Genomic DNA, 23,934 nt, shown 5'->3' with positions numbered 1-23,934 from the left:
AAAGTATAAAACTAAATAATATAGAATAGATATATTTGTTGCCATAGAAAAATTATTACCTATATTAAATTTCCCCAGCAAAGGCATGTAATTTAGTGTCACCTATAAGAGTTTTAACCTGTGACAGATACATACTAGTATTGTTTAATAATTTGAAAATAGAGTTGTCATTGTTATCAAGCATATAATTTAGTTATGTTTTAAATTTTTAATTTTTTGCTGAACATTTTTCACATTTTTCCGAGACCACTTACAAAATTTATACAAGTTAGTATGAACAAGTTTTGTTAACAAAAAAATTTAGTGTGCGTAGCATTTATGCTGATTAGGTCCTAACCATTTTAAATTTTTCGATATAATTTTATTCTTTATTTTAGTACCTACAAACTCGTGGTGTTGTATTTTATTAAATTCATTTCGAAAAATCCGCATAGATTTTTCGACACCAGAGTGACATCTTTGCTTGGGCTAACTAAATATGTTATTTCGTGTCCACCGTAATTTTTATTTAATAAAAATATCTGAGAGGATTCGGTTAGACATTCATTTGACTTCAGTAAAGTGGCACAATCGGGAAAATTAAAATTTTCTAAAACTTTTCTAACTAAATATCCGGCATAGTACACGTTTGCACAATCTTACAAAGAGTCTTTTGGATTAAAGGGTTGTTCTAGTTCTGAAGTTTTAATTTCGACGTCCTTTTCGGAATTTTCATTGTTGTCATCTAGACTATTAGTGGATATTGTAGTTATGGTTTGTTTAGCCGGATCGGGCAATATAAACTGCTTATCTGTATTTATCTCGGAATTTGAAATGTTCGACGGCATAAGTAAGTCTGCTGTACTTTTAATTCTAAAAAAACAGCCGAAAAGATCTAGCTGTGGGATTGAGATTCCAACCACCACGCTGTCGCGCCATAGAAAAAAAGTTTTCTAAAAAATCTTGATTTAATCTATTAGTCAGTAAAAATTGATTATTTTCTTTCTTTTGTTCCTTATATAAAGATTTAATTGCACTAATAGATTGAATCATTCAATTAAAACAAGGTGGCCTTTTTCTAACTACTTTGCTAATACCTTTTTTCTCATTAAAAACATCACTTTCTTTTATTAAAAACCTAAAAATATTTTTCCCTTTCTCTAAGGCATTTATCACTGATCCGTTTTCAGAATTAATACCCATAAAGGATTTTTAGAATATAATTGTTTGCTATTTAAAGCATCAAACAAATTATTCATATTTTCTATGACTTCTGCAGTATTAGTGCCTACTTGCCGATCAACGACACCTTTTTTCACACACGTTTTAACAGCTGCAGCCATTGTGTTTGGAAAAATTTCTAACGCTAATTTGCAGGACATCTTTTCAAATTTATTTGGATTAATATGTTTGTCAGTCAGTGTTAGCAGAACTCTAGCGGATTGAGACTCTCTATCAAATTCATAGGTTTTCTTAATTATAACAAAACTATTTTTTTTATAAAATAATTCAAATGTTCCTGATAGCATATTATTCCGAATACTTTTAAAAAGATGAGGTACATCGTAAATTAAAAATATTTTTCTGCCTTCACAATAAAAGTAAGGTGTATCTTTCGTAACGCCTTATAATTTCATAGCGCTCCTATTATTGATGCCCTGATCGCAAACCATAGCAAGAGGTGAAAATTCAACTGAATAAAAGGTGTTTAAAATGTATTTTATTATAACTTTTAAATCTTCTTTTGAAACGTAATTATGTGAAAAAAAGTAGGCAAGATGAATATATACCCGTAATGGAGAAGACAAGGGCATGGTTGGCTTTTTTCCCAGTTCGGCCGAGAGATCCCAAGTCTTGAAATCCTTCTATTAAGTCGAGTTTTCTATGAAATTCCAAGTTTTCTTTGAGGCTTATTTCATTAAACGCGACTAAAACATTTTTTTCATTTTTTATCATTACAGCAGATTTATGCTTTAAAAAATTTTAAATTTTATCGTCGATTCCAGTTTTAAAGTTATTTTGTGCAATTCATTTACAAACTGTAGATACAGCCGGAAGCTTAAGTTTCACTGGAAACCTAAACATCCTAATGGTAGAATATTCACATTTATTTTTATATGGACGTTTTTTAACATTTATTTTTTCCATTTTTAAATTAAGACTTTAAAGTGTAGCCGAACAAGACACGACTGCGAAAATATTTTTTTACAATAACACACTAAGGAAAAAATAGAGCATTCGGGTTGCGTAGACCAATTTACCGTAGGGTTTTTGGCTATTTTTAATGCTCTCATTCGTCGAGAGCATGTCATGTGAGCGTGGGAAAAACCCAATATCTAATTTCGGGTTTTGGGTATTTCCCTGATCAAGCCTATTGTATAATTAACATTTACAATTTCTACATTGATATACATTTTATGAAACAAAAATATAATTAAGGATGCTTTAAATTTATCCTTTTATTATAACTATAGGACTTATTATAGTACTGCTTTTAATTAATAATATTAATTAACAGCTTATTCATTAATATAAATTCAATTGACATACATATACATTAAGTATGTACCTATAGTTCCCTCCATCAATAATCTATTTGCGGTTTCTTAAATGTATAAATTTAACTAAATACCCAAGATCCAAATCCTTTATTACACGTCGTAATGTAGAAGCACGCAACGAACCGGGATGCTCGATTTGGCAACGTAGACTAATAATTTTGGCTTAGGATGCTAGAGCTCACTCAGGCCAGCATCCTTTTAGGGTCCGCAAATTTAACATTAGAGTATTTATCTGGTGCGGAGCTATTTACATCTGTGGTGGTGGTACGGACACAAACGCTGCTGAGGTATTAAACCAACACCCACTCAAAGACAAGGCCTTAGTGCTTGGCGCGTGACGTCATCGATGTGGGCCACCGATTTTTAAAAACCAAGGGATTTCATATGCTAATATCGCAATATTTGGCTTATTTTAAAAAATGCTAGGAATAGAATAGAGTTCAGGAAACATTCAAAGGTATGTTTTAGTTCTGGTTGAATGTCAGGTTAAATATTATGGTGTATATGTGTATAGTTATATTAAATGCAGACTCCCAACTCCCCTACATCTGCGCCAAAATTCAACATACGTATTTAGGTATTTTTTTATTTTTTTTATACCATTAAGTAGTAAAAAATGTTATTATATACACATAAATACATATATTGACTTTAAAAGCTTAAAAAGCTTAGGTATACTCCAGTTCATGTAATTTTTTAATTGCAGAAAAAGAAGCACATTTTTTCTTCGAGGTGTCAAAATCGGGAAAATAAAATTTTTGGTCTGGTTTAGAGTTAAGCCAATTATTAAATACACATTTAAGTAAGTGAACTGTGTCAAATATAAAATAATGGTCTCTGATTATCTATGGGATGAGGATAAACAATGCTAAGTTGGTCTGCAGTTGAAAAATGACTAATGGCATTATTATCACACTATTAAAAAACTATGTACCCAATCTCCTCTAAATTTTCAATTATTGTCTTAATAAAATTATAAAGTATGTCTGATGTAATTTTGGAGATGGGAGCTATGTGAACTACTTCCTTAAAGCTGGAACACACCCTTGTAATCATAAAAGTAAATGCCGTTGAAGCTAGAGACTTATTATTGACTGATGTTCCAGTGATATTACCGTCTTTATAGTCCATGCAAGGGTCAATATGAATTTCATCAAAAAGTAGTGTCACAAATCTCTCATGATCCTTTAGTAAACTAAACACATTTCGGGCATAAGTTAAAAACATTTTTTTTTCATCTATGTGGGGATCGGTCATGTGTTTGTTACAAATACCTATTATAGTTTGAGGATGTGGTAAAATTAGGGATCCATAATCTCTTAAATACTTGTATGCATGAGGACTAATAGTATAGATTATAGAAGTCAAAATTATTGTACTACTTGAATATCTGTACCTTTCCTTTGCAGTTGTAAGCAAAGCTAATTGTTCACAAATAAAATCTAAAGAATGCACTATTTTGTTGTCTTCAATGTTTTTAAAACTTTTTAGTATGTTTGACACAAAATGGAACACACATTTCATTTTAATTATGTCATTTGATGGTTTGGCATGATCGAGAATAGTATTGCCAAGGGTATTGTAGCAGTCTCGGTAGCAGTATTTGTAGGTGGCAGATTTAAGTCACAGTCGGGGTTGTCATTATTGGTAACATTTTCCTCCAAAGGCAGGGTAATAATAGTAAGGTCTATTGCTTCAAGTATTGCATATAAATCATCTAAACTATGGGAAGTATATGGAGTTTTAAATTTTGATGTTAAAACACAAACTGGCTTGCTATATAAAAAAGTTTCAAAAGTTTTAGTCATGGTTTTAGTAAATCTATTGTAAAAATTTTACCTGTGTTGGAATCTTGAACTTAATATGTATAATAAAACGTATAATAAAGTACTCTTTATTTATTATACTACCTTTAGGAAAATGAGCTTCACATACTTTGGTGTTGTTTGTGGGCTCAAAGTCATCTCTGTGTATGGCTTTTACCCATTTTCCCCTTAGATTTATGTATATCCTTAGGAAAATCGAAGACATGCACTTTAGGTCCGTTTTTATAGTTTCCGTTACAACCCGGAACACAACACATTTGAGACATATTTACACTCTGGTATAAACTACAAGCCGAACTAGGAGAAAAACATTAAATTAAACACGAACTGAAGTATTAAAGTCTGATATAAACAAATAAAACCGCGGCGCGCCGGAGACCCGGTTTTTTCTAGTCCGAAAGTACGATTTTGCGATTTAAAAGTTACATAAATATAACATACACGTTTCGCGGAAATAAACAGTTCCGATTTTAGAAAAAAACACAAAAATGAGCTAATGTTTACTGCGGATCTCGTCAGAAATACCGGCAACCACAGAACATAAATATAAACAACCTAACCTCTCGTTTCATCAGGCGGCACAACTAGTAGATGCGCCGCTGTCAGATTTATATAGAAAGAACTCCTATTGGCAAGTAACAAGGTATTAGATAAATGATAAAATTTGAAAAAATGGAAGTTTAAATTATGAAAAGAGAAATAAGGATGCACTCTTTTTTTTTAACTAAATTGTAAAGTAAGAGCAGTTAAAGATATAGATTTAATTATTTTAAGATAGTAATAGAGCATCCTAATGTTCACGGCAATCTGCAAAGTCTGGCAGCGTTGCAGGCATCCTTCCGCGGACGAACAACGGCAGCGTCAACAGCCGAATTCACCTGAAAATCAACCCGAAGTGCATGGCCCAAACGCGTGACGTCACGAGCAAAATTTTTTGGAGCGCTTTGTCCTTTTGTAGAGGTGTTATTGATTAAACGCGATGATAAATTAATAATTAACGCGGTCGCGCATTTATATAGCTTCTTCTAAATTGTCAAGGAATGTGATTAAATTTTGACAATCTAAATTAATTTGTGAAAGCAACCCTTTAAGCATGGGATATTCGTATGTATCACTTATTGAAGTGTTAATAAATTTCCAAACAGATTCAATTCCTTTTTAAAGTTGTTTTTGATTAGATTCAATTATAGAAATACTTTTATTAAAATGCTGAATAAGATGTTTTGATATTGAAATTTGTATATTTAAATCTTGAATATTTTTCTGATTTTGTTGTAAATTAATTATAGCTTTATCAAATCTTTTACCATCTTCTGAATCTAAAGTTGCAAAAAGCCATTTTTGTGCTCGTCCTTCAATATTTAAAAGACCTCTTTTAGCTCTTTGATGAGGTTTAAGATTATTTAGTTTATTTTTAATTATATTATTTAAATATTCTGTTCTAGAAAATAAACCTTCTGCTAGACCTTGATAAGATAATATATATTTGTTAGTAGTATTATTTATTAAAATCTTAGAGTTTAAAACGTTATATGAGTTAATTAGTTTTTCTACTTGTGTTTGTATGATCTAAATCTACGTAATATATATGTTTGTTATATATTATCCTAACATTTCCTAACCTAATCTGAAGTATAGGATTTTTAATACGCGTAAGTTGGGCATCTTCACTGCTGATTATAGGAAGTAGAATGGCCAACATCAGAGTTGCCTTCATTGGGGTCATCATTTTCCTGTAAAGGAATATTTCCTTTAGTTTTAGGTCTCCTTGCAGATGCTTTATGGTATACTCCTTTTTTTGTTAATAATTTCTTGATTTAATTCAGATATTTTAGCATAGATCTTTTTGCAATTTTCCTTATGATTTTGTATATAGTCTGAGATTATTAAATGATCATTAAGATCAAAAGGGTTAGTGTTATTTATATGCTCTTTAATTATTTCAAACGGAGTGCATTTTGTAACATGAATGGAATTATTATATCCTAATAAAGCTCGTTTTATTAATTGCTCTGGAGTAAATTTGTTTGTGTCTTTAAGACAACGATAATGTTCTATCAATGTTGAATAAAAACGTTAGAGTTACTGTTCTTTGCTGTTATATAATGGAGTTCAAGTTTGTAAAGTGAACAGAAATCTTCGAGGTCTTTATTTTAAAATTCGGTGCCTTTATCACATGTTATTTTTAAGGGTATTCCATGATGTGAAACAAAACTTCAAGAAAAGGATAAGCTTGTGCACGTCGAGAAAAACCATCAATTATAGTAAGAAAACTTCGATTATCAATTTTAAAAGTATCTATATGAATTAATTCAAATAGTTTTGATGTGGTTGGCGTTAAATTAAATTTTATTATGGGACGATTTCTATCGTGTTTGTTTTTCTGACATACTTCACATGTATTAACATATCTTTCTATTTGAAAGAACTCGCCCATTATCTCGAAGAGACCTACGTAACTAGAGAAAAAATGAAAACTCCAAGTCTCAGTCTCAAAATGTCTTTTTAATTAATCAGGTGACATGTTTCGCTAATAAAGCATCATCAGACCTTATAGCTAGATGACCTGCTAAGTACTAAGTCTTTCTATATCAGATAACATATTGGGCCAAAAGAATCTACGACAAGTTTTAGTGGTATGATATAATGAGTTTCATCTTTTATTCATCCACTGTTTCAATATTTTGTAGTATTGTTGAACATTGTACATATTTATATGCTGAGTTAAGTTACTGTGAAGAGTTTACTAAATTCCTCATCTCTAAAGAATAAAGCATAAAAGTTTTTTAAATTAATATATTCTTTTTAGAATTTTATAATGTTCTCTACTGGCTTTAATTTTGGGAATGTGACACAAAATCTAGTATTTTGGAAAACTTGTTCCAAGCGGCATATTAAATCATTTGTATCTCCTACTGTAATAATTATTTGTCTTTTATATGTATTCCATGATGTGAAACAAAAACTTCAAACAAAGGATAAGCTTGTGCATGTCGCGAAAAAGCATCAATTATAGTAAGAAAACTTTGATTATCAATTTTTAAAGTATCTATATGAATTAATTCAAATAGTTTTGATGTGGTTGGCGTTAAATTAAATTTTATTATGGGACGATTTCTATCGTGTTTGTTTTTCTGACATACTTCACATGTATTAACATATCTTTCTATTTGAAAGAACTCGCCCATTATCTCGAAGAGACCTACGTAACTAGAGAAAAAATGAAAACTCCAAGTCTCAGTCTCAAAATGTCTTTTTAATTAATCAGGTGACATGTTTCGCTAATAAAGCATCATCAGACCTTATAGCTAGATGACCTGCTAAGTACTAAGTCTTTCTATATCAGATAACATATTGGGCCAAAAGAATCTACGACAAGTTTTAGTGGTATGATATAATGAGTTTCATCTTTTATTCATCCACTGTTTCAATATTTTGTAGTATTGTTGAACATTGTACATATTTATATGCTGAGTTAAGTTACTGTGAAGAGTTTACTAAATTCCTCATCTCTAAAGAATAAAGCATAAAAGTTTTTTAAATTAATACATTATTTTTAGAATTTTATAATGTTCTCTACTGGCTTTAATTTTGGGAATGTGACACAAAATCTAGTATTTTGGAAAACTTGTTCCAAGCGGCATATTAAATCATTTGTATCTCCTACTGTAATAATTATTTGTCTTTTATATGTATTAATTGCTCTTTCAGTAATCGGTAGATTAAAAATTGGGTTTTCTAATGAAGCATGAACTGTTTCAAGATCATCTGATTCCTGTATTTGTTGTTCAATATTTCTTTTTGGAATAATTATATCAGATATTATGTTTATTTTTGGTTTTTGTTCATTAAAAAGTTCATTTATAGTTTCTTGATCTAAATCAGGAAGTTCTTCTGGATGTTGAAGTAATTCATTAATTATTTCATCTACATCACCATAATTATTGTCTGTTGAAGCAGTTTCTAATGCATTTGAATCTACTGGATTTCTTGAAAGAAAGTCAGCAGCAGTATTTGATTTTCCTTTCTTATATTTTATAAAATAATTAAACTCTTCCAATTTAAGACGCCACCGTACTAAGCGACTATTTGGTACTTTTATCGAAAATATCCATTGAAGAGGCTTATGATCAGTTTAATTCAGATTACTGTAAATTTATTACCAAACAAATATGGTCTAAAGTATTTACATCCCCAAACTACTGCAGCAATTCTTTTTCAATTATTGAGTAGTTTAAAATGTTTAATATGCTGTGTTTTGTATAATGAAAATTAAAGCGTTATTCTAATAAAAAATAAAATATCAACTCTGATAAAAATATAATAAAAAATCAGAAATAAAACTCTAATAAACAAACTTAAAAACATATAATTTCTTAAATAAAAGGCTCAAATAAACCGCCTTCTTTCGCTAAACAAAAACTTAACCTATCGTAAAAGCTATTTCGCACCTCCAAAAGAGTTTCAGGTAAAATGGAATTGGCACCTTCGACAATTTTATTTCGCAACTCCTCTAAATTTGTTGGCCTACTAAATTCATGCTTATAAATGGTCTGCTTAAGGTAACCCCACAGATAAAAGTCATTTGGAGACACATCTGGAGATCTAGGAGGCCATTTAATATCGCCAGTCCCACTAATAAGGCGGTTAGGAAAAGTATTTGTTAAAAATTCTTTTACCCTAGCCGCGTTATGAGCAGGACAGCCATCTTGCTGAAAATAAACCGATCCCAGGTCTACATCAGGTAGGATTTGAATGGCAGGAAGAACTTGGTTTTGCAGCAACTCAAGGTACTTTTGGGCGTCTAAAGTGCCATCAATAAAAAATGGCCCTAACATTGTCGCCCAAAATACCTGCCCAAACATTCAATTTCTGAGGATACTGGGTACGAAACTGAAAACTTCTGTGCTCGTTTTCCTGAGACCAATAACGAACAATGGAAGGATTGTGTTTGCCATGTAACGGAAAAGAATATTCATCAGAAAACAAAATATTTTTTAAAAAATCTTCGTTTTTATTTGCCTTTTCCATCATGGTTTCACAAAATTCCATTCTTCGCCACTGGTCTTCAGGAAATATTTCCTGAGTTTTTGAATACTTCAAACATTTGTACCCATATTTTTTCCAGATACGAGCAACAGTTTTATTGCTCATTCCCAGTTCCTCTCCAACACTTCTAGTGGACCGTGTCGAATCAAGTTGTAGGGTACTGCAAACCATTTCTTCCCGCCGTTCTATATCCTGGATCACTTCAACAGGTGGTTTTTGACGTTTTGTGTGGCATTTTTTACAATCTTGAAGACAAAAAGATGTCTCAAAATTTGTAACCACATTTAAAACCGTTTTTGCGGACTATTCTTAAATGTCACTAAAAACAAATCTCTACATTGTACTGCCAAATTGCCTCCATAAAACCATTTAATTAGTTGAACTCTTTCGGAAGGGGTATAAACAGCCATAGTGAAAAAAACATGAAAGTAACGCTCAAAAAATTATTCCCTGGTTCAAAAAATAAAAACGAAAAATTCCGCCGCCTGCAAGCCGCAACCAAGCGGTGTTGCCATTATTTTGGGTAATACGTAGCTCACGATAACACGATCTGTATGTAGTGGGAGCAGCATTGAAAGTAGTACCTAATAGTGAATCTGATCAGATTGCAGCATAGATTGAACAAAGCAATATTCGAAAGTTATTTATTAATATTATAAAAAAGAACCTTGATAACTGTTAGGTATGACACCCTCTGTATACCCTATTCGTATAAAATCTATAATTTACTGCACTTCCCTCCCTCTAAATTTAAATATTTCTCGTAGCTACCAAAAGAAATAATTTTTTGATACGTTTTTTTCCGCGTCGTTTTGTTAGAACTTCCTAACTTAAAATTATTATTTCAAACATTACAATAAATAAAACTAATTTATGTGATCCGAATATACTCTGTATCTAGCAAAAAAAATTATTTTACTTATGTATTATAATATACCTAAATTTAATAATAGGTATTATATCTAGAAAGAAAAAAATCAGATGTATGCATAATTATTCTATAGTTTTTCCATATTAAGCCGGCATTATTGGATCAGTTTAAATATTATATTAACTTTTATTAATATAGTAACTAAGACAAAATAGTATCAAATTTATGAAAAAAAAAAACGGATGCATAATAAAAATGAATATACCGACTTACCGGAACACTTTAACGCCGCTGCCCGGGGGTTGATTTAAATTAGCATTATTAGATAAAAACTCGAATACCATTTCCGCATCCACATGGGTTAAATTTCGCGAAACAGCTTTTTGATATCCTTGCAGCATCGGATTAGCACCAGAAAATAAAATTTTAGTTAGTGGATATTAAATACCTTATTATAATTGTAGTTAAATCCCAACTTTTTGAAGGTGGATATTCTTCCACTTACAAGCCTTTTTTTTAAATTTTCTCCGTCTCAATACTATAGCTTTCTTGGAGGCAGGTTTGATCTATGTTTGTGATGTATATTGAACTATGCAGTCAGTAAACCATGTAAATTTTTCTATTGATACAGACACTATATTTAAGAAGGGCAACAACACAACTTGTTTTTAAATTAATAAGTTTGATCATTAACGTTTCTTTTAACTGAGATGAACCTAAATTCATATCAGAACTAAGTTTTTCTCTTTTGTTTATTTTAAATTTTAAAAGGTATCCTAACTTGCTAAGTTAGACAAGGGACTTTTAGTGTAATGGTATAGCCATGAGTTTTAGGTTAATATAATTTATTGTATTTGTAAATTTCCCTGTTTGTTCTTCCTTTTGAGATTTTCTGGGTATTTCAGGTTGGTAGGTATGGTGCTTTTAGTAATTCCCTGTTTTGTTCATCATTGGGATATTCTTATCTATCTGGGATAAAACAGGTGGCGCCTGTTATAAAGTATCCCGTATATAATAAAAGTTCCCCGATTAAAACAACCAGCGGCTCTCAAACAATTTTTTTATATATATTTTTATAAGATTATAGCTTTATAAGATTTTCTTTTTAATATGGGTAGTAGTATTAATTTCTATGGATGTAAGTAATAATATTTTATTTTCTACTAAAATAATTTAAAAAAAAGACCTAAATAGGTTAAAAAGACTTATTATATTTAAAAAAAATGTTAAAAAATATAAAGACAGGAACAAAAATATAAACATTAAAAAATTATAACATTAAAGGAAGTTTAGTCTGAAATTAAATACATTAAATTAAAGATTACAAAATGTGAAGTCTTTATCTCCAAGAAAAGTGCATGTTGGTCACTTAGGTAAATGTATTATGCATTTCGGCTGTGTAGACGGCCATCATCAGATACAGAACATTACAAAAAACATATACGTTCACCAAATAAAACAAAAATTACCCGTTATCGGATTTTTTTTTTAAATTCTTTTTTACCTTATTAAATCATAATAAATATTAGGTTACACTAATAAATCATAATATTAAAACAAATAAATATAAAAAAGCATTTCCTTTAAAAAAATATTAGTAGCCTTTAATAATAGCCAATATTACATTAAAAACCAAAACTGTTTTTAAACCGCTGGTAACAGTCGTCCAAACCGGTACTCAATCAATATAAATATTGAATAATACGGCGATAAGAGATACATTGTTTAACTGGTCCACTTATTCCTCGAGATATTCCGTTATGGTATGTGTTACGGTAAAACTTCTTTCTTTGGCCTGTTTGTTTAACCTGATATGTTTTTAATTGATATACTAATTGATTTATCTTGTTGAAGATTTACCATATCGTTGTATTCGTGTTTTACCATACCAACTGTTCAAATTAATGCCAATCAATATTGTTCAATGTTCTGTAGATAGGGGAAAGACATTATACAATGACCACATTTTTAGATATCTTGTCATATAAATTTGGCTTACGTTACCCTTTTTGGTCTTTGTGAGCTTGTGTTAAATGTATATTTTTTCGTTACAGGAGGAGCCCTTCGAAAAAATATCAACTCCCCATCTTGCCTGTTGTGATAATGCTACATTATCAAGGATATTATGTACTTTAGGAGCGATTTGTCAGGAACTCGATTTTCTGAAAAATGAATCTGAAAAGCTATATTCTTCAATTTTGTTTTATGGAGAAGGTAAGTGATGTATCTATTTCTTATTCTTATTTTTGTTTGGGCGATGATATACAGAGCATAAATTTGAGGGCCAGACCACAAATAAATTATTTCAAAAATTAGTTACTATTAATTACTTTTTACAAATTTAGTTAGTATTAATTACTTTGAATGAACACAAATAAACGAAACTCAAATAAAAATCTAAGTTTTACAACACATATTAAATAATAATAATAACACGTTTTTTAAAAAACGTTAAAACTTTTTTTTAGCGTTAAAGCACTTTTGTTAAAATTCCTAAACAAAATTAAATTAACTGTGTGATGTTATAAGGATCTCCTGGTCATGCGATAGATAGCCGGCTGTTTTAAAAGAGTTCCTCCATCTTTTAGTAATTTATTGGGTACAAAAAGGGAAGATACATACAATACTTAGATACCGGTAAAGGTTTGGTTATGTACCAAGGTTGTTTACACACTGATACATATTGAAAGAAGTACTGTGCAAAGCTGCTGGGAGGATCTCAGGAACCTCGCCGAAGCGCAAAATAGGCCAGAGATAATCCTAGCAGAGAATATGGGCAACAATAAGGCTGCAAGAAGGGCTATCCAACTTGCAACCCAGGGAGCCAGCAACAGCCTGGTAGGCCCTGAACCAACATGTTGTGTCAGCGATAAGACCTGGAAGAGGGAAATCGGCAACTGGCTAACAAACCAGAACAAATTCTACTGGGAGCAGCTGCCAAAGATGGAACAATCCAAACAACTTATAGGCAGCCCACCCTTCAAGAAGGGTGAGAACATACTGGGCCTCTCCAGACAACAACTGCGAAGGGTCGCAGGGCTACTTACAGGCCATGCACCCAGCAGGAAACACCTGTATACGCTAGGGAAATCAGTTACCTCGCTATGTAGGGGATGCAATGAGGAGGACGAAACAACTCTTCACATACTGTGCTTCTGTGAAGCATTTAATCAAACCAGGGCAACATTCCTGGGGGAAGAGAAACCCTCACCAGAGGGTATAAGAAATCTACCACTGGGCACAATCGTGGACTTCCTTGAAGCTACAGAATTGAACCTGTGGGACTAAACATATGGGACACAATAGGACTGCTTCTTAGCAGACCGCAGTGTAGGGAGCCACAAGGCACCACCCAGCGGTGGAGTTTTAGTGGGTATAGGACGAAACAGGCTCGACACTGAGTCCCACACTACTGGGGGCGGCGCCGCGTAACCAGTGTTCATAAAGAATTTCTCCACCGACCCAAAAAAAAAAAAGAGCTAATGTTCAAGAAGACATACTTTTACGACCTAAATTCTAGATATTATATATCTCTAAAGTCTTCCTCGATAGGATATTGAATAGGTAACGGGCACACTTTGGTAACCGCACGCTTAATCACACCATTGCTAGTTTTAAGTTTACGTCAGACGTTTCATCAACTTTATTTTTTTATATGGCGCATAATATTATGATTACAACGATATGATTCTGCAATGTTCAAGTTGGAAAAAGTTTAACATTGCAGAATCATATTTTGTAAAATATGATTAGTTTTAGAATAAGCGGTGAAATGATGACACTGAGGAAAATGGCAAAATTATTTTATTGACACGTAGTGTTTTTGAACTTTGTTCATGCGGCTTGTTGCTAGAGTTTTTTTCTCTGTTACAAAATGTAATGTGCTTTTTTAGGTGAAGAAAATTTTAATATGTTGAAATGTTATATCCTATGCTACAGCAACGCCGTCGAAGTTGGTGCTATGTATTTAAATAACCATCCAGAGAAAAAACAACTCAGTACAAAAATTTTCGGACAATTGGCTTCTAATCTCAAGCATTATAGTGCTTTCAAGAAACCAGCATTGTTAAGAAATAAGCCCTGCAATGAAGAAAAAGAAAATAATATAATATGAGCTGTAACTCAAAATTCGAAAACATCTATTAGAAAAATTGACAATACAACTGGAATACCGAAATCTACTGCCCAGTTCATTTTGAGAAAAGAGAAATTCCACCCCTACAAATCCAGAATTTGTCAAAGGAAAAGCAAAGAACATTTTATGAATGGTACACCAGGAAGTGTCCGGAAGATAAAACATTTTCCCATATGATTATCTGGTCGGACGAGAATATGGTTACAAATAATAGAATTTTCAACCGGAGAAGTACCCATTATTGGTTGAGGGATAATCCCAGAGAACACCGAACGCGTCCGGTAAATTTAAAGGGACATCTAAAACCGATTTTTTTTGAAAATCTTTACATAGAATGTTGATTGTGGTCAAAATGTTGATAAAAAAGTGTGAATGATTGGAAAAAAAAACAAAACTTTGTAAATTATGAAGTTTTTTCTACATACAGTGTATCCCAGGATGAGCGAATTTATACGTAAAAATGACAAAAAATTTTGTAGTTGAAATTTGACCGTTTGGCATCCAGCCCTGCTTGGTTCAAAAATAAAATGTATTAGTTTTATTTTTTTAAAATGAAGCATGCCTTGATAGGAGCATTTTTTAAATTTTATGAGTAGGTAAAGTAGTATTTCTAGGCCAGATATAAAAAAAGTTTATAAGAAAAAGTTGTTAAGAATGTAACTACTGTTTTACTTTGATTACTGGTCTACTTTGATTTTTATGTTTAAATTATTTATTAATTAACAAAAACCAAATAAATATTTTACTTTTTACGATCGGTAGGAATTTTTTGCTACCGATGGATTGCATGCCGCTTATTATTTTGGGTTATTTTTTTGCTGCATTTACGAGTTTTTGTCGAACTTTTTAAAATGTAAACATTCTCAATTTAATGTGTTACTATAAAACATTGTCACTGTCAAAGTTATGCACAAAAAACGTACTTATGTAAAGTATATAAAAGTTATTAATATATTATTAGAATTTAGAGAAAAATGTTAAATTTGGAGTAGAAAATTTTCAATGTGCAATCGTATGGTAGTGTTGTCGTTAAAGTACGTTTGGAATCTTCTTTGTGAAAAATATCCGCAAGTCGAAGTAATAATATCTTCTCCGAGACGACTAATTAAACTTTTTGCGGCCAGTGTTGAGATGTCATTGAGAGCTAGGTCGGCGGTGCTGAACATAAGCAAATCTGAATTGCAAAGAATTTATCATGCCAACAATATTAAAGCATTCAAACCAAGGTACTTGCATACTTTAGAAGAGCGGGATGAAGCGCCCCGTTTATTATTTTCTGCTTGGTCAGGCGATAAAATTTTAAGAAAATAGGGATTTTCATAAAAAAATTATATTCTCGGACGATTCTTCTTTCACGACAAATGGTGTAATTTCATCTCAAAATTGTCGGTTTTGGTCCAATGAAACGGCAAACTTTGTAATCCCTGGCAAGAGGCAATATTTTCAAAAAATCAACGTATATCTTACCATTTAGGTATTATTGGATCATACTTTATTGAATAATCTCCTAATCAAGAAACGTATCTTTCAAATTTTGGAAAGATTTTTTGAAGAATCCTTAGAATCTTTACCAGTTGATCAAAAAATAAATCTTTATTTTCAACACGACGGCTGTCCAGCGCACTTCACTATTCGAGTAGCAGAATGGTTGAATAAAACCTTTACGAATCAAGCAATTATTTATTCCGAGCCATTACCAAATGACAGGGAATTACTAAAACAAAGAATAAAAGATGCTTGTAATTTAATTTCCATTGAAGAAATTATAAGTTTTTTTTAAATATTGAAAAATGTTTCGATAATGGAGGTAGCTACACATTGAATAAATTTAAATTAAGCAAATAAAATAAATCTTCTTGTTAAATTAGACGTACTATGTACATTTTATTACAAACATATTTTTGAGGATGGTTTGTAACTCTTAGATCAGTGATTTAACTATTAGATAAATAAATTAGTAGTTTTTATTTAATAATTAAATATGAATAAAAAAATTAATTGGTATAAATTTTTTTTTGTATAATTTGGTTATACACAAAACGTAAAAATCAAAGTAGGCCTATGGTTATGAAATTCGGTATTCGGGCATAATATTGCATTATAAACAACTTTTTCTTATAAACTTTTTTTATATCTTGCTTAGAAATACTACTTTACCTACTCATAAAATTTAAAAAATGCTTGTATCAAGGCATGCTTGATTAAAAAAAAAATAAAAATAGGCTAAATTTTATTTTTTAATCAAGCAGGGCTGGATGCCAAACGGTAAAATTTCAACTATAAAATTTTTCGTCATTTTTATGTATAAAATCGCTCATCCTGGGACACACTCAAAACTCGGGCATGTCAATTTTGATTATCAGAGACAAATATTCATTAATTTATATAATTAATTTCTTTTCAAAATGTTAATCACCTTTAAATATGCTTTAAACAGTTCTTAGTAATCAGAATGTAAAAAATGAATTATAGACACACGCCTGAGCTTCATCAAAGGGGCATAAAATAAACCCCAAAGTTCAATTTTTTAACAACATGCTATAACTTGAAAATTGCTGTGTAGAGAGAAAATCATAAACAAAATAGCATGTCTCAGAGACACATGTTTTTTTAGAATGAGGGGATGTAAAATCACTGATATTCTCCACCACACTGCGTAGATAATAATAATAATAATAATAATAATAATAATTTTGAATTCCTTACATTAGATCACACTTATTTTTTCTTTGTGTTTATGGACTTACCTACTAATAATGACGTAGGTACATATTTTAGAACAAGCTGTATAAAATATAAGACAATTTTAAACAGTTATGTAAGACTAGTTCTAGATGGGTTTCAAATTTCCATGCCTCTATTATGCCTAGGATCTATGATTTCAGGCAGTAAACATTTAAAATAGACAATCTTTAATTTTTCTATCAGTTTTTCTTTCCAAAATGAATAATTTATTTTCATTTATAGATAAATAGTAAAAGCAATGTGGCATTTTTACTCTATATTTGCAGCTATTCTAGGCCTAAACTGATCCTTTTTGGCTTCCTACTTTTTCGGTTAGAATAATAAACTTCTGACTTTCCGTTTTTCTTTTCTTTTTCCCGTTTTATTTTTTAATAAACATAAAAACCTAATAGTATAAAGAACAACGCGCTCAAAATTGGAACACCTTCGCAATAAAATACTTGTGTGAACTCCCGATCAATTACTCTCAATATAAAAATTCAAAATACAACATTTCAATTTTACATAATATTGAATTGCTGTTGACCAGTAGTCGATACCGCAGTTTACGCAGATCGGGCCGAACAAACGTCGCACACAGGCGAAAATCGGGGAAAAGCCGGCCATAAATAGTAGTAGTGCTAATACGAACCACAAACATATTTAATCATAAGAATATGTTAAAACTAAGATAACACGTTCATTTTAAACATTTTTTTAAATCCCCCCCACCCCCCTTGGGTTCATTTATTGCATTACATAGGCGCTGCGTAAGTACGCATTTCCTTAAAAAAATTTCAGAATGTTATTATTTCAACAATTTTTAGTTAAGAGTTTAAAATTCATAATACGGAAAATTTTTGAAATAAAATGCAAAATGTTGAGACTTATGATAATATAAGTACCTGAGTTTAATAAAATTTCTTATTATAAATTACTAAATAAAGTTGTGATTTGTTTGTTTTTGTGCTATTTAATTTTATAAGTAACCTTTGCTTTGTGTGTAAAAATAAGCAATTAAAATACATGTTAAGAGTAATATATTTAAGTATGTAAAGTATATACAGAGCTTACTTAACAATAACTTTGTAATAATAGTAAAGCCTAACCTATCTTAATAATAATTAAAATCAATCAATATCTTCACTATCACTTTCATCAGCAGAAATTGTTGGTTCATCAAAAAATGCCAAAACTTCTAAAGGGTACTGTTTAAGCTTTTTAGCAGATTATTTTTTCATATTGGAGATTAAATGATCAGAAGATATTAAGAGATTACAAAATATATCTTCCATGTTTTGTTTTCTTGAAAACTTCCGTGCATGAAATTCTCTGAATCTTTTAATATCTTTATTTCTTGATTCCTGGGCTTCTTCGCCAAGTTGCCCAATTGGAACCAAAAAATATGATATTATATCAGAACTGTGCATTAAGATTTTATGCACGGAAGTTGGCATATTGTACTCCTTAAAACTATCGATTTTAATATGAAAACCACTAGAAATTGTTAATAAAATTACTCTGAATCTAAATATCAAATCTTGATTAATACAGTAATCCTTAAAACTATCGATTTTAATATGAAAACCACTAGAAATTGTTAATAAAATTACTCTGAATCTAAATATCAAATCTTGATTAATGCCTGTAATTTCCGAAGCTTTAGCAGCATTCTCAAAAAAACGGCAAGCAGTGTTGCCGTCATTAGTACTTCCAAAACCAGGTTTTGGTCGGTCAACCAATAGACCCATTTCTTTAAAAAATAGGTCTTGGATTCGTTTTTTGGCATTTGCAAGTTTTTCTTTGTTTTCCTGGCCTCGCGCTTGCCATTGCTTAAATTCCATCTTATAAGATAGATGCAGCAAACACTCAAAAAAACGAATCCAAGCATGTAAAGATGACAAACCAAATTAAAATCTAGATTCGTCAGCACTTTTCTGTTTTAAAACCTTATCGATATTGTTAAAATCTTTGGATGTTAGATTACACAAATAGCATCTCTGAGTTGAAGTATTTTCAGTAACAGCATTACACAATTTGCCATCTATCATTGTAAAATATAAAATGTGTTTTAAAAATACATTGTTTCCTTGAATATCAAGCTTTGTTGGTTGCAAATCTGAAATTTGTTGGTCAAAATATTGCTTTTCTCTCACCGATAACTCTGTTGTTTCATGCCTAAACTGGACTCTAAGAGGTCTACAGAATCGTGTGGAGGAAGTTCTGGGATTTTCCCAGATTACAAACTTATCTTTTAATTTCGGATCACCGTTAATGAGCTGAATTGGTACCATTGATGTTAAAAAGATATTAGCATCTGAAATATTGGACTCTGCAAACTGCTGTTTGTATTGACTCATCCCAGAACTCCCGTCACACCCCCATTTGCAAATTAAATTTAAATTATTATATTTTTCTTGGTTTAAAGAATTTAAAACTTTTTTTAGGGACTCAAATAACCTTAAAGATGTATGATCCAGCAAACTTTGAAGAGGCACTTCAGCAACATCCTCAGAAATGTTTAGGTTTTCTGGGTAGCACCTTTTTTTGCGGCAGTTATTGACTCATAATTAGGATAAAGAGTTGACCTATGGCTTTTTGCCGAATTTCTTATAAGATTGTATTGAAATTTTGTCAATTTAGCCTCTACAAAAAGCGATAAGGCTTCAAGGTCCGCTGAAAATGGTATTTCACATTCTTTTTCAAGAGATTTTTTATATTTTGATGCACGGGTTGGTGATGAGAATGCAACATTTTTTAACACATCTGCTTCATCCAGTTTACCTTCGGACCTAAACTTCATTTGAGCAGCAAATGTTAGTTCTTCAGGGCTTCGATCTGCTCGCATCTGTTCAGTTCTTCTTCTTTTTGATCCGTCTCTTAAATTTAAAAATCCAGTGAATGGCCTCCCTCTATTCGATAGAGTTGTATCCTGCATTTCGGCTGGTTGAGCTTCATTCATTGCAGAAGAAAATTCCAACTCAATATTTAACCAATCTCGATTTTTATTTTCAAATGCAGTTTTATTTCTTGATGCTGATGACCATTTTGTGTCATATTTCTCGATAAATTTATATATGACTTTTGAAGACTCTTCTGACAAGCGTTCAACTCGCATGGTAGAGGTCACTTTTTCTGCCAAATAACGGCACTGCTCCATTCTTTTCTTGGACTGACAAATTCCTAACCAACTGACAAGTTGGCTTCTTTTAAACCAAGCAGATTTTGTTGCTGTCCCTGAAATAATAAGTAATTTTGTTAATTATTTTTCATAAGATTTTGCCATTTAAAATTGGTTGCCATATTGAATTTTAAACCCATATGGCAATTTTTTTATTTCTATATTAAATTTTCTATTAAATGATGTTTTATTTTATAAAAATTAATTTATTCTTCAAGTTAGTAGCAGAAAATTATTTCTTGCGTTTTGGACCTACAATAGCATTTTATACGAATTTTGACCCGGACTACAAATCTTTAAAAATATTTTTTCGTCAAGATCGCAAATTATCGCAGCAACTTAAGATTGGATCTTACAAAGGACTTATTAAGCAATAATTTAAAACTAATTTAAAGTCGGGAAATTACGCGAAATCATACTAGTTTAGCAGAAGATCAGAAATCTAATTTTTTTAAAAAAATTAACTGTTAACTTTTTAAAAAATCAGTAATAAAAAAAAGTAAAGAAATATTTTTAATTAATATAATTTTTAATATTCTACTTACCACTAGCAATAGGCTCCATTGCTGCTTTACAAAATTTTCACCCACACTTTGCCGAAAAACTAAATTTAAATTACTACTTTTTACAGGCGCTTTTGAATCACAATGAAATAGTCTCCACGAACATCAACTTTCAACTAAAATATTTCTGCAAGTGACAAGACGAAAAACAAAAGGGTAATTGTTTATTATACCCAGGTAACTAGATAATTGAATTATACTCAGAATAGGCCTTAATTGGGAAGTTGGTATTTCCGATTTATGGCCGAATTTTCTCCGAATTTTGCCTGTGTGCGTCGTGCGTTTCTTGATTTGATTCACGGTAGCCCGGCCGTGCATTGTTGCCAATTGATACTAAACTTAAGGGCGGTTTAAGAAATTGTAAGAAAAATGCCTCAATTTTGTATTTCTATTCTCAAAGGTTTATTATTAATTTTTTTGAAACAGTTTTTTAATATAATGTTTCTAAAATGTCTGTATCTAGAGACGTATGGAAGGATTTTTTTATTGATCTTTTTTGTTTTGAAATAAAAAATCAATATTTTGCGGCGTTAACTTTACAGTGTTACTATTTTGCCAAGAGTTTGCAGACGGTAGCTCAGAATTATTGGAGGCTTGGGATTGTTCGAAGGTTCACTTATGACTGGCTATTAAAAATATAAACTTGATTATAACTATTAAATAAGAGGGCGCCACTTAGTTTTTTTTTATGAATGAAAGAAAACTAAGAAAAAGAATTGGTATATAGGTTTCAATTAACAATTAAATGACCCTGGATAAAGTAGATTTAAAGAGGCAAAAAAAAAATATCTTAACAATACAACCAAATTATATTTACACCAAAGATATGTATACACCTCATTTTCTAATCTGTTAAATGTTAATAATTTATTATGAATTGAAATATGAATAATGTTGACATGATTAAAATAAATTTGACAAAAGTAACATTTAAATTATGATTTCACTACTAGGTAGATTTCAGCACATGGAAAATAAATTGCAATTATTAAAGTTTTTAGTAAATATCTGTTTTACGCAGGGGAAAGTTCATGAACATTTTTACCTAAGGCATATCAGCCTCAACCGAGTTATATTTACTTAACTACCAAAAAAGGTACTGAAAAATACTGAACAAAAAATAACTAAAATTATAGATAAGAAATTGACACATTAAATTATGATGTTGATTAAATATTTGTAGCAATAAATTGATTTTAAAAGTATATTAATAAAAATTTTAATATGTGAGACAAGTCTATGGTTAATAATATTTAAATAAATGGAATAAACTGGCCTGTATATTCCTCCAAGAAATGAACGGCTGGCCTTCAAAATCAGGGCTGTAAATGTGTGCCATTTGTAGCTTAGCTATCCGGACTGGGAATCTCTACTAATAGCTCTAACTCTGGCTCCAGCTCCACAGCTTACAGCAATTTCCCGGGGAAATCAAAATCCTGCAGCCATCAACAATTGAAGAAGAATAAAGAGGAAAACGGAAAAGTAAAACGGAAAAGTAAAACCCTAAAACAATAGTTGCCATTGTATTCACTGTCGATAAAAAAAATGAATGGCGTTCAAAATGTGACACACTCACCTTGCTAAGTTTCATTATCTATTTATCAAAATCTCGGGCATCCTGCACCAGAATTATGAAATAAACAGTTCCCTAAAGGAACAAGATTAAGGACTATAAATTATAAACCATATTGGCCACTTCCTGCTTCACAAATTTCGAAAATAAAAAACTGGCCTTTTACGTGCGCTTCTACCTGCGACACGGGAACAAGTCCTCGAAAAATGGATGCAGTACCGACTAAATAAGTTACGACCCCACCTCTCGCCTGAGCTGTCAATGTCAATCCAATCAGAGAAAACATCAATCAAGACCAACCAGAAGAGTGACGGACCGTCAACAGAAAGCATGAATAATAAAACCAGGAGAGTAATGCGTTACAGTAGTAATGTGTCATTGACAGTGTGAATTTAAAGAAATATCGATAAAAGAAGTTGACTGAAATTATTAATATAATTATTGAAATTAATGAAATATCAATGGAGCGTTAGTGAAAATAAGAGTAGAAAAATAAAACGCTACATTTACCCCCTTCCTTGAAGAAAAAAAATTAGCTATGAAATAGTTGATTTTTTTTTCAACATCAAAAGTCTTTTAACAAAAAAAATAACTATACTAGTTACCAATATCTAATAATACCAAAAAAAATTCCCGGATAATTATTATCCCTTACTAAATAACAAACAATTCTGTTAATTATCTGTTCCACAATTTAAATATACAAATTATTTCTAAAAATGGCATCTTCTCGTATTAACTCAATTCAGGATAACTACGTGTATCACCCGTTCCTAAAGGAAGACACAATCGGTATGGACATAAATTAGGAAACTCTTAATATCGAGGAAGGTCACAAGTTGGTAAGACAATAGAGACCTTGAGAATACAGAAGTATTATAAAACTAACTTAAATCAAAACTTAAGCTAAAACTATGTACACTCACGACATTTAAGCCTACCATAAAAATCAGTTACTTTAGAACTCCAACCTAGGGGTTCCAACACTCATGGAAGTTGCAATCAACTTCTCACCAAGAGATGGTGTTGTGTGTAACAAAAAAAAAACTACCCTTTTTAGATGGCGGATTCCAGCAACTAGAAAGAAACTGGCTGAGATAACTCAAGCACCAGATAAACACATGGGCAAAATTCATAACAGCAATATCGATTGCCATATTAGTTACCCACTACAAAATTCCGTGTGCCCACAAATCCATTTCTGAACGGCACTAGAATATATCTTACAGCATATACAGCCATAATCTAAAGCTTCGATAGAATTTGTTTTTCAATTGACTCACCCACATAAATATCCAAATTAATTTGAGGTGAGGAAGGATACCTTCGTATAGTCCTCTTATAATCCGACCATGGTCGAGACCACACCAACAAAAAAACAAATCTACTAATGGTTTTTCATTACAGCATTCTGTGATAAAAAAAAAATTGGACAAAATCCAATAATAAACAGACTGAACAGTAACGTTCAT

General features: G+C 31.2%; 1 protein-coding gene across 4 annotated transcripts in view; it reads left to right on the top strand.

The window, feature by feature from the left end:
* The window catches only part of LOC126748971 (WASH complex subunit 4), a 121,694-nt gene that overhangs the window by 55,834 nt on the left and 41,926 nt on the right, over positions 1-23,934 (top strand). For 3 of the 4 annotated variants that reach the window (XM_050458535.1, XM_050458533.1, XM_050458534.1), the window contains exon 4: positions 12,341-12,500. In XM_050458535.1, coding sequence (XP_050314492.1) covers positions 12,341-12,500 — 160 coding nt within the window. Of the gene's footprint in view, positions 1-12,340; positions 12,501-23,934 lie in introns of those variants that run through there. The other variant, XM_050458536.1, reaches the window with a different exon arrangement.

This window comes from Anthonomus grandis, chromosome 22 (assembly GCF_022605725.1).
Source record: "Anthonomus grandis grandis chromosome 22, icAntGran1.3, whole genome shotgun sequence".
Taxonomy (NCBI): domain Eukaryota; kingdom Metazoa; phylum Arthropoda; class Insecta; order Coleoptera; family Curculionidae; genus Anthonomus; species Anthonomus grandis.
The sequence above is the reverse complement of the archived record's forward strand: the minus strand, read 5'-3'. Positions and strand labels throughout refer to the sequence as shown.